Source organism: Asterias rubens, unplaced genomic scaffold (assembly GCF_902459465.1).
Source record: "Asterias rubens unplaced genomic scaffold, eAstRub1.3, whole genome shotgun sequence".
Taxonomy (NCBI): Eukaryota; Metazoa; Echinodermata; class Asteroidea; order Forcipulatida; family Asteriidae; genus Asterias; species Asterias rubens.
Genome location: NW_022985694.1, coordinates 288473 through 301399, shown reverse-complemented (window position 1 = coordinate 301399; position 12927 = coordinate 288473). Strand labels below are relative to the sequence as shown.

The window sequence follows — 12927 nt, the reverse complement described above, 5'->3', positions numbered from 1 at the left end:
TAATGTGCAAATGGGAAATAGAGCTTTAAAATTCCAAACTTTTTAAATATTTCAGTCATTCAAGCCTGGCGAACTAGACTTCTTGGACAAAAAAAGGAAGCCATCTATGTTCACCAAGAACCTCTGTGTGAGATTGGTGGGCTCTAATAAGCTGAGGATTTCTTCTCTTGATGGTCGAGTTCCAAACAGAGGAGACAACGGAGCATGCCTCCGGGCATTGTACAAGCTATTAGAGGTATGTAATTTAAGATTTTTTAGCAACTAAGTCTTGAACCAAAATTTGAGACCAAAAGTTTGTTGCTCTATTAATTTTGAATTGCAAGAAAAAAAAAAAAGATTTTTCTAGAGGCCCTTTTGTTTATTGTTTTTTAAGTGATCTTAAGACTGGCCTATCAGTTTAATCTAAGTAGATGAACAATGAGATGTGAAACCACCCCACATCAGCAAATTAAAGTTAACTTTGCCAAAAAGTGCATTAATCATCAAAAGTGCATAAATCAAGTGCATTTTTGTTAATCTAGAGAAACATTTTTATTAATGCATTGCAAAACCCATCGTGTTTTGAATATAAACCCACACAAAGTAAAAACTGAAACTTAACTTGCTATACCTTGGTATTAGATTGTGAAATTTCTTAGGTCGAGAACCAGTCAACTGACGTGTCACAAAACTTTGTCTCCTCTTTAAAGTTGAACGATGGTTATGCAATGATCACTGAATGCTGAGCCTTTAATTGCAGTCTATGGTCGCAGTCTAGGTATCAGCATTGTCTATAAACTGCGTCGCGTGTCAATTTTAGTGTCGCATGCCATCGCGAATGTGATCCGTTACTTAAATCGTCCTCAAACCATGAACTTCATCATCTCTGTGATATAAGATAGCAATAGAACCGAGGCATGCTGCATGATGATGCACGCTATAGGGACCAGCTTCATCAACTAATACAATTTTGTATTGAATTTTGTTGTCTATGTTATGTTGGTGGGAAAAATACCACGGTATAACAAAACAATTGTTGCACGCTGTGATGGAGTCCATGGGTTTTGAACAACATGGACCCCATGTGAGCGTGCAACATTTTTATAATGTGACTGGTTAGAACCTCTTGTCAAACGTAACTTTGTCTTTGCAGATTTGGTTCGTCAGAGATATGGGGATGCGGAAGCAGCAAAAGTGAATTGCACATCACAGAGAAAATTGCTGACCTAAGGAAACTAGAAAAAAAGACCAGCCTTCCAAAAGAATTGTAGATTATCATCCAACTGTTTTTTTTTTCTCTGTCTCTCTCTCTCTTTGCTTCAGGAATAAAAACCATAAACTTAATTTATGTGACCTTTGAAAACCATAAAAATAAGGGTCATTCCGTGTCAAATCAACAAATTTTCAGAAAGACACCGCCCGTGTCAGTTTAGTCTATAGACCCTTTGAGATACCGATCCATTATGCTCCGCCCACTACACACCTTTAGCAACGACATCTGAATCTGTCCCAATGCCTCTTCATTTTGTTGGAATTGAGGTTGTAAAAAATTCCAGCTGTGATTAGTCATTGAGCTATGGTCGAAGGCTTAATGGATCGGTCTTTTTTTCGTACATTACACGGACTCCAATTGTTTTTGACAATGGGTGGTCATAATTTGCTTGAGCCAGTTTGTAAATCAATTATTATTATTTAAGTTTTGGAAAGGAAGTTAAATTTACTTATGAAATAAATGTGAAATTACATGGTAAACTGAATGGTAATAAAAACATGTTTGCTTAAATTATGCCAATTGTTGCTATATCCATTACTTCCACCAATCAGGAAGAAGTTTCTTTCTTGGTAGTTTTAAACTCCATGCATGCACATGGGTAAAGTTTTTAAACGTCCGTTCGTAAACACCCCAAACAGTTAAGGCAGTCCTATTGGTTGAGAGCGCCTCACATGGGGATGTTTAAATGGATCATAAAGGTATATTGGGTTTGATTGGGTCCTAACGGGGTAGCAGGACAAAAATGCCAATTAGGTCCAATCAGTTGGAACAATATCCAACTGGATCCAATTGGGTCTAAAATGAGTTGGACAAAATCCAACTCGAAGTCCAACTCAAACCAAGTGAGTCCAATTGGGTCCAATTGGGTCTAAACCGAGTTGGAAAAAAGTCCAAATGAGTCCAACAAAGTCCAATTGGTTCCAATTAGCTCCAATTGGTTCCAATTGGTTTTGTAGCTCCAATTGGTTCCAATTGGTTTTGTGCCAATTGCCAATTGGAATTTTTCCAATTGGAACCAATTGGAAAAATTCCAATTGGTTCCAATTGGAAAAATTCCAATTGGTTCCAATTGGAAAATTGAATTGGTAATTTTGGTAAGGGAGCTGTAGCTCTCACTCCTGTGTAGCCTGAGACTTTTTGAACCGCCTCAAGGCCCTTTGAGAAGTTGCTGCCTTCACTATTGAAGAATAGGTAGTCCCCCTTTGGTTTGCATGGTGCTTTTGGTCTAATTGACCTGATGAACTGCCAGATGATGTTTTTGCTTGTACCCTCCAAACAAATTCTGTTCAAGATAGCAACAATAAAATGAAAAGGGTTACATTTTAAGTTTGCAAGGTGCATTGATAATTGGGAATAAGTTTGGGGTAACGCCACTTATTTTACTTATTTTACTATTTTTTCATGCTGTCAGTTACGTCAACTGAGTCAAAACTTGACATGCTTGTCATGAAGGCTATGCTGGACATGCTTTCTGTGGAGAGTAACTGATAGGTTTATTCACAGCTCTTCGTACAAGTTGAATTCTGCCATTCGGTTCCGCTGCAGCTGTAGAAAGTTAGGCCGTTGGCTTGGCCTAAGCCAACGAGGGACGGGTGGAGGTCCTGGAACTTCAACAGCTTGAAGGTGACTCGCGTCCAACTGCTCTAACACGTCAGGATGAGGGCCTTGCCTAGGTCCACGAGGGATAGGTGGAGGGCCTGGAACTGCATCAACTCGAAAGCGATTTGCCTGTGAATCGAGGTGGTGCTGAACTGTAACAATTTGTCTTGTTATTATGTTGATGCACCAGAGCACTAACGATAGGACAGTTGTTACAACCAAAGCAATACATAAGTGAAGCCAATAGAAAAGTGGACACGCCTCTATCATGTTTACACATAAATGAGAGCGGTCTCAGGCAGTTTCCGAATGTATCCTTAAGCTTCCCATCATGCTTTGCGACAACAGCACCTTCTACTATAGACTGTGCAAGTCTCGCGCGTAGCCGGACAAGAAAACATGTCAAAGGAAGAATACTTTAATTTCCGATATCAAATCTTTGTTTTAAATTTTTTCTCATAACAAAATCTGAACAACAAAAAATAAAGATGTACTATAACGGATTATTGATATAGCCAATATTACTATTTTTGTACAAGAACACAAAAAACAGCGAAAATGGGAGTCTTGGGAAAACCACAGTATAGATGAGGAAAAGGCATTTCAGGGAGGCACTTCAGAGGAAACTGAGGGCTCTAGCGATAAGGGGAGCTCACCGGATGAGAGAGAAGCCGAAGACGTGTTATGAGTACATGTAGTTAACCAGCCCGGGGACGATGATCGTCAGGCCGAAGACGATGAGCCAAACCCTGATGATCGACGGCTAAAGACAGACTGGTAAGGCCACAAAACGTTTCATGAATTATACTGAATGATGCTTCGTTTGATCAGTTTATTTCTGCTCCCAAATATAGTTTAAGGCTATCCTTGACTAAATTGAAACATGAACGAACATGATGGACAAGGTTTATTGTTTACCTTCATTCACGTTATAATACATGTATGTGAACAACACATGCACTGACTTAGGCAGTAGAAATGTGAGGGGAGGGGTAATTTTTGTCTTGCGTTTTATACTTTGTTGGCAAAATTCATACGTTATCAATTTAAACTGATATTGTAGATAACCTATGTTGTTGTTTTTCTCCACCAAGTAACTGCATGGTGGTTGACACATGTGCATCTACACAATATCTCATGTACATGTACGTAACTGCTACTTTGGATTATGATTGCAGTAGTAATGATGAAGGAACGCACACCTAATCGCAGTCCGGCAAGCAAATATGGCTTGTTTTCAATGTTGTTTTGCCGGACTGGAAGTGAGGTGTGTCGACCCTGGCGGAGGTGGGCTAATGTAATTAGGGCGAGCCACGCAGTGGTGAGGGGTTTGGCCCGAAGGGCCGATACGTGGGGGAGGGGGGTTAACATTATGCATGGCATTATGTTGAGTGGTGTTTGAAAAACACCGCAGTAGTTGTCTCACGACAGTGTAACTGAGTGCAAACCGTTATTGTTTGTACTCAGTTCGCGGTGCGTTAGTGATTTTTTAAAATCACGAAGCGCCGCATCACAAAACCACGCAGCACAACCGAGACGTCTACGTCTCGGTTGTATTTTCACGAAGTGAAAACAAAGCGGTTGATTTCCACGACGTCTGACAAGCAAGCCGTCGTGGAAGAATAAAAAGGGTTGGTCGAGGACTATAATGTGTTCGTGTACATGCGTGTATGCAGATTCAAATTTATTTATCTCGCCCTTTATCTCTAGTGCCATCCAGTCTTAGTAGACCGGGGTCATCATTGTATTTGGTGTTATGTATTACGAAGGAAGGCGCTTATGTCTTAACTTATTAAGTGATTAAATTCAACGGATGTGTGACAAGGTAGTGGAGTAATTTGTATGACGTCACATCCCATTTCCGAACGCATCTGGACAAGTTACTTATACGTGTCCGTATACTTATTCTGATTGGTTGATTGGTCTATGACGTCACATCCCATTTCCGAATGTGTCTGGGCAAATTTCTCATACGTGCCCGAATACTCATTCTGATTGGTTGCTTGGTCTATGAAGCCACGCCCAAAGTTGAACGTTTCTGGACAAGTTTTCAGAACGTTCCTATAGAAAAAATGTGAGTACAGTTGGCTTATATAAGTTGGATTTTTGAGTTCGGATTCATTACCTACACCAAAAACCGAAGGTATTGAAGCAAGAGTCGATTATCCAGTATACTTTGATACAATGGCTGCTCTTCCAAACGTGAACACTGACCGGGCCCAGAATAACAGTCCGACACCGAAGCCACCTCCACCATCGCCTAGTGAAGGAGTTGAAACCGAAAACACCCGTGATATTCCTCACGACATGTTAGTAACTGGTTGGCACGAAGCCGCGAGTCCGGACGGTAGGGTGTACTATTTCAATGTGTTCACACGACACAGCGTCTACCCACCAGCGTGAGCAGAAGATGTTGCCCAACAAACCCACGTCCGATGTGTTGTTAGCCGCCATGAACGATTTGGGTACTGCGCAAGACGACGCCTCGGTACCATCCGCCGTGCCGATGAAGCGTCTGAAGGGGAAAATGCCAAGCAGAAAGCGTACCTTCGAACCCGATCCTGACCAGGAGGAGAACGAGAGAAAGGCGGTCAAGTTTCCCATCGGAGGTGAGCGTTATGTTACTGTGAAGCGTTTTAAGGGCCGTCCTTACGTCAATATCTGAGAATACTACTGGAACGAAATTCATAGCAAGATGTTGGCGGGGAAGAAGGGCTTGAACCTTCCACCGACAGCAATAACGCAGTGAGTAAGATAACTGACTCTTAACTATTACCTTTCTGTTTCTGCTCCAGACGGTGACGTCATGCGTTGTAGAGCACGAGTCAGACTACTCCTCAAGCGGATTCTGGGTAAAATAGTAAAGGATCAGATAGTGCGGAGGGTGTACCATATACAACAACAACTTCCCTGCGAAGGCTGTCAAGAGAACTGGCCCGGTCAGGACGACCACGCCTGTCTGTTTTTCGGAGACACACCAGAGTACCGCGTGGAGGACTATGTTTCCGAACATTATAAACATGTGGCATCATCCATAGACGCGAATGAGATCTTCGATGTATTCTACGCCGTATGTCAACTTTTGGTCGCCATGGGTTTCACTCACCCGAAACTTAGCAAAGAAACTTTGAACGATACCATTCAGGAAATCCTGTTGGGGTGGGAAAACGAAACCGAGGACATCGCACAGACATTCAATTCGTGGTCGTTTCTCAACGTCACCAGACTCTTAGATTTTGTTATGACATCTCATTGTGCATAACGAAAAGTACCGGTGTAACTAATTGTACACCTTTCCTATAGTTTGTTACTTTCATATGTTAAAATTGTAACTTGAGTTGTAAGACATGTAATTGTTGTCATTAAAGCTGTTTTTCTTTTAAAGAAACTAAATGATTTGTGTCCGTCGTACGTTATATTTGTGTGCGTTTTCTAAAGGGCCTGTTACTAAATGATAGTCACAAGTAAACGTGAAATGGGATTGGGGTTAAACATTATTCAAACTTTGAAAGGGGTGGGGAGTCCTACAGAGACAACGAACAACAAATAAAGGAAAAAGACACAAAATTAATTAAATCGGCTTTCTAAACTTTATTGAGTAAACCACCCTACTGATTATTAACATTACTTAAAATTATAAAGACCCCCCCCCCTCCTCCCCCGACATTAAATGCTTCATACGCTTATCATACATAGAAAAACACGACTCTTCCCATCCACCTCCTACCATTTAAGCCAAGGACTTTGAAATTTGTCGCGAAACAAAGGATAAGTCGTACACCTTTGTGTTAAAGTTTGGAAAGTTTTTTCTGAAAAAATCGTTTACTGCTACATCATTTCCCCCTTTATCGGTTGAGAAAAACCCAACGATGGTGTCCATGTGGATATTCCGACAACGGTGTAATAGGAAAAACAGAGAATATTGACCGCATACAGCTGACAGTGGGCCCTGTAAGTTAGTACGATTATGTACAGTCTGACGAGTGTTCTTTTTGAGAAAAGTTGTAATAGACGACAGGCTTGGGTCAAAGTATTCTCCCACACCGTCCATGGTGATGTAAACAGCAACCCAGTGCTGTTCTGGTTTAGTTGAGGGATCCGTGTTGATAACAATGGCGCTTGGATGCGGGAGGTGATGTTTCGGTATTCTATCACTCGCAAACACTCCCCTGAAGACTTGGCGGGTAATGCGGTCTCTCTTTAAGATTAATGTTATCTCGTTGGTATCCATGATCGTTCCGTCTAGCTGTTGTAGTCGAAGATGATGTTACGAGCTTGATCAATCTCTAATATGTTGTTGAACTAGGCATAGATGATGATGTTGATGGTTTCTTCGAGCGGTGAGGCAAAGTGCATGTCCAGACGAAGGTTCCCATGCTTCACCAAGCTGAAGTGTCCACCGCACGCCAAGTCTGGGGTCAGGTCAAAAGCGTAGTGTGTACCCGTCTGGGTAGTCGCTCAGACTGATGTCGTTGCCTTCATTCATGTACATTGTATCCATACCGGAGAACAGCGTGTGATAGGATCTCACGCAGTTTTTCCTTCCCGCGGCGTAATCTGGTTTCAGAGGGGTGTGGGGGATCTGTTCGCCGTTGACATGTACCGACACGTAATTAACATTAAAATGCTGGAAGTTGTAGGGGTTTTTGGAGTATGACCCATTGAAGGCCGCATTGGACACGCAACCGACCACAATTATATTGGGTAGCTGACCCAAGAACAAGTGATCCTGAGTGAGTGTTAAGTTTCCCCTGGGTACAGACATCATTTTACAGACGACGCGTCGGAGGGGATACTTGGCGGTTCCTTTTTCCAGAGCTTTGATGTGTCCGAGCATCACCGCAGAACTGACCGTTACTCTCCGAATAAACAACGATGCATCCATAATCTTAATTTTGTAGGTGGGGTTTTCCCCGGAAGCCATGAGACAAAAGGCGTCGCTGCTGGGAACCAGCTTGACTTTCAGGTCAACTCCATTGATCAAGTGTTTGTCCTGACAGCAACTGACTAATAAATAGCATAATTTATGCACAATAAACCGAAACATTCTCCTCAAATTGTGAATAAGGAATGGCCAAATTATCAGATAATCCCGCACATCGTTAATATTTATATAAAGATTTTAATCAGATACACGTAAAATACAGTACACAAAATGTTAAAAAATTACTAGCCAAAATCTCTTATAATGAGTGTTTAAATGTAAAATAAAATGACACTATAATTTCCGGCAATCTTCAAAACAGTCATCATCAATAAATCAAGAAAGAACAATCATCTGGGTGCATTTCATGATGATAAACAAACAACATTAACCTGATAATTTATCAACAGCTTCTATAACAGCAACTGAACATACATGTTAAAACTTGCTCTTTATCTAGGCCGCGAATTTCTAACCGCTTTTTGATTGGCTGGAGGCAGCCACGCAAACCAGGAATCGCGCGCTACGAAAAAGCAGACAACATTTGCAAGAAAATCCTAATAAAAGGAAAGTTGCAAGGTTTTATATACCGAATCTAAGACACTTGACGATTGCTGACTTATTTATGAAATACAACCAAGTCTTTCTGCATCTTAATTTAACGAAAGAAAGTTCTAAGAGCGTTTCCCTTGTTTGATAGGACAAAATCACGTGTCCTAGACCAAATGAATATTAATGAACTGAGTTGTACAATGGCGGCGCCCAAACGACCACTCGTTTTTACATGAATTAAATTTTACACCTCAAAGAAGCTTTCTCCATGTTTAGGGACAAAACACACAATAATTAAGTGAGACAAAATAGACTTGAACTCCGTCTCACGTCACACTCTGCTGAAAAGAACACTGTAGGCATGGACATACATGTGAAAAAAAATTACAAAGCAATGTTAATGGCTGTCAAAAACTGCACACAACAGTCCGGGCTTATTTTCATCACATCAAATGTAAACATGAGGTATTCTCTGGGTACAACATTGTACAAGGCGCAACAGATACCCAATACATTAATATGATAGAGAGGAAAACGATGATACTGTTATTGATGATGATGATGGTGATGTTTTTTTCTGGTCTTGATAACCATTACCATGAACCACTTGTAAATGAAAATCACGAGGTGGGCTAATTCCTACTTGGTCTAAGAGAAGAGTTCAAAACCACAGTTAATGCATTATAGCTATGTTGCATATGGAATATCTGATATCATGAAATCATATCGTGAGGATTTAAATGAGAGTAAAGATAATTCGCCGAAAGGTGGTGCTAATTTAAAGACCTTATAAGTTAAAGACCTTAATCAACTGGGTCTTCCATCGTGTTAGAAAAATTAAAATATGAGAAGGCATTTAGCCATATCTCTGCAGATAGGCAAATCAATAAGTTTGCAGCAGTGTAGTTTGATTTTGTGGATCCAGTGGAGTATATTTAGGACAGAACAACAGAGGTGAGGATTAGATGCGATACATCCCAGTTGTTGTAACTATCAATTCCTTACTAAGAAATGATGTATTTGCTACAGTCTAAAAAGGCCACTTTGCAGATAAAAACCTTGAGAACTATTGTGATGGCAGTCTCTATGCAACCAATTAACTATTTTCTCGAAACAATATGAAACTTCCAATACGGCTTTACTTTGATGCAGATAGGCAAACTATTCCATGAGGAACAATGTTCAAAAACTGACGTTTGGTGCCGTTTTCTTTTAATCTTTGGAAATTATCTCCTTTATGCTTTATCCGTTTTTCTACTAGAAGAGGAACATCTTACTCTTCTGTTGTATAGCTGCAAGGTTGATTTTGGAGAGATTCACTTATTAATTGCTTCAAGTTGGTATCAAGGGCTCAGCGCTGAAAGGATTTCCATCTTTCGAAAATGCATACAATCTGTCTTCTTTCTTCGTAGCTTTTTGGTACACGTTGACGGAAATTAAAATGTGCTTTGAGTGCCTCCAGCTTTTCACCCTTTTTAGACAACAATGTCAAGTACTCGTTAACTTGATTTGAAGAGTGCCACAGGTCCCAGTACATTATATTCAGTGTATGGTCTTTATTCTTGCAAACTCTCTTGCGTTCAAGTTCTTCAGCATGTGCCAACTTCGCATATTTATACAGCAGCACGCATTGTCACTTGAATTTCCTGTTGGCGTTCTTTGTAGCATTTCTTCACATTTTTGACTGAATGACTTCTGTGCAGAATTGAATATTATGGCGTTTCTGATGATGGAGTCTTACCAGCAAGCCATTTCATGGTCTTATTTAGGGTTTTTCCCTAACAGATCTGTCCAGATGTGCAAAAACACTCTCAACATACTTATTGTCTTAAGGGAGTCCGAGGTCAGGTATTCTGTCTCACATTCAGGAGCATCTGCCCACTTCGTCCTTGAAGACGATCTGCAGTGTAGCCGCCGATGGGAGCTTGGCACTAAAATAACCGGACATTTTTGTCAACATCTCATGGTTGTGTCGGGTAACAGTTTCTCTTGTTATTTTCCAACGAATGCTGGTTAACTGCTGTGTGCGTGTAGAACTCATTATAAGGAATTTGCAATCTCTATAATCTCTTGATACTCACTTCTGTTCGAAATCCAGGTGGATAGACGTATCCTTAATAGTGGCATGGTGACTAAAAAGAAGACCATTCCCAGTGCTTTGCAGGGCGCTAAATAATGCGGTATCATGCAGCAAGATGGTTGTTTGCCCCACTTTGCAAGTAGAGTAATTGGTAGTTGGTGACATCTTCTGACAAGAAAAAAGTACTTGCTGCATTCAGAAATAATTTATTGAATCGGTTCCCACGAAACCGCTCATAAGGTAAGCGCCGAAAACCCATGTCTTTCAAGGACAACTTAATTACAAAGTATATATTTATATTTGTTTATTTTATACTATCTAAGTGTTTATCATAGTGATTTTTTTGGATCAGCAGGCTTTTGAGTCATAATGTAGTAGTACGCTTTTGTCTATCCTGGCCGTCTTAAAATGGATTGTTGTCCCTTCCTCTTCCTTCCTCCACATCCCGTACCTGTCCTGTACCCTTTTGTCTAATCCCGCTCCTCTAGTTACCCTGTATTTAAGTTGCCTTTTTTTAAAGTCTTATTATCCTTCGTTTTACTTGTATGTATTTGTTTTTGACACTGGCCGAATAAATAATAATAATAATATGGACCAAGGCATAGCAGGTCACAAAAGAAGTTGCACAATTGCCGTAATGATTTACGCTCATGGTTTTCAAAATGTGGTGCACTTTATTTGTTTTTACGCCCTATCAGACATGGTACTTAGTATCATCTTAGTAAGTGTTTAGCGGTGTTTCTTTCACTGGTTGAAGCTTGGTCCTTTATATCTCTTAAAATCTGTTAGAAAGTATCCTGGTCAGACTTCGAAGCAATGTTGCGTGTTCCTATAGTGTTCAATTCCCTCAAGGTGAAAACTTTCATACTTCTTTCCGAACTTGGATGTCTCATCACTAAACAGTGCCAAAATTGTTTTTACTAGATATCTATTCAGTTACTGTTGCTGTGACATCGTTCCCCTAATCACATTCCACCCATTGATAGTTGACTTGGATGGTATTACATTTGCCTTCTTATCTGCTAATTTCAAAACACTTGCTTTTACCGGAGGTACTTTTGTTGTTGCTACATTGAACACTAACTCTCCCTTTTTTCTAATAGTGAACCCCTAATGAGTCAGTTTTTGTTTCAATTTTGTCAGTAATTTTTTGCTATGGTGTCTTGGACACGTCCTCCGAGCTATTCATAGTTGACTTTTAATTCTTTGTTATAAAATCTTGCATTTTCAAGCTGCATTGTAATTTTCTTCATCTTTCTATGTTTCTTGCTTTTGTTTTTCTCTAGACACTTATCACATGACCTGTTTCTCGTGAACTCTGCATAATTATACAGTTCACGCTACTTTTTGAAACGTTCTCCGACCAGGTTCACTTCTGCACTCGATTCAGTGACGATAAAAGGCAGGCAGAAGCTCCAGCCCAAATATGGCAATAGTACTCCATGAGGGGACGTATAGTTGTCTTGTAGAGGTAGAGAGATATATACCTCCCAACCCGTATTACTGGAGATGTATATCTATTTTTTTTAAACACTCTTCTGTGTTCTGGTCCCTGAATGACCTGCACATACAATTTGTTATCTTTCACATACAGTTTCCAGTCTGATATATTCACTTTATCTCTGACATGTGTTAAAGCATTTCAAATTTCACATTTTCGTAATTTTGTTGTGGACATTACTTTGTCCACATTGTCTTGTGTGTGAAGATGACATCTACAAGTTGGTCTCCATACCAATGAGGATATCATTAAACAGGTTAATGAGCCAGAGTCTCAACACTACGATGGGTCCGGTATGCAGCCTGACAATTGTCCATGTTCCTTTAGAGGCTCTTCCTAGATGGCCTAAAACCCACGCCCGGTTTTGAGGCTCTTCCTAGATGGCCTAAACCCATGCCAGGTTTGAGGCTCTCCCCAGATGTACCATTCTAGTGCCAGACGTCAATTTAGAAGAGACACCGTGTAACCAGCACATCAAACCCAGTCATCAAACTTCCGGTAGCTATAATCTTAGAGTCTCTCATTTGAATTGTATTGAATCTGCCATGTACATTATTAATTGTTCTATTGCTTTAAATATTGTTCTTTGAGTAAAATAAATTATCATCGTGAATATAATCGCTGGTTAGGTTTCACTCTTCCTTGTCAAATGTCTCTGTCGTGCTTTAGTTCCTTTTTGACATTGTAATGGACTAGGCGCACGTAACACTTGCTAGGTGCTTCGCTCCTGCAAGGTGCTTCGCTCCTGCAAGGTGCTTCGCTCCTGCAACCTGAGAAGAAAATATCGTTTTTCATTTTTTGAAGATTGTCTAGATATTCTCCTCGTGGCTTTTTATATTTAAGTGTCTGCTTCAGTTTTTCCCTTTTGTTTGAACGAACATATCTTCCTTTAATTTCCGATTTATGATGAGTAGGGTGACCTGTAAAGTCAACTTTTAGCTGTAATTTATTTCATCATTCATTTTTATTTTAAACGTTACATTACAACCACTGAAGTTGCAATAGCCATTTGCCGAAAA

At 40.2% G+C, this 12927-nt stretch overlaps 1 protein-coding gene across 1 annotated transcript; it reads left to right on the top strand.

Moving 5' to 3' along the window:
• Positions 1–4908: 4908 nt before the first annotated feature.
• Positions 4909–6113, top strand: LOC117305628. Its single transcript, XM_033790508.1, has 2 exons — positions 4909–5460; positions 5647–6113. The coding sequence occupies exons 1-2, from the start codon at positions 5217–5219 to the stop codon at positions 6111–6113; spliced, it is 711 nt and encodes a 236-aa protein (XP_033646399.1). The 5' UTR covers positions 4909–5216.
• Positions 6114–12927: the final 6814 nt, after the last annotated feature.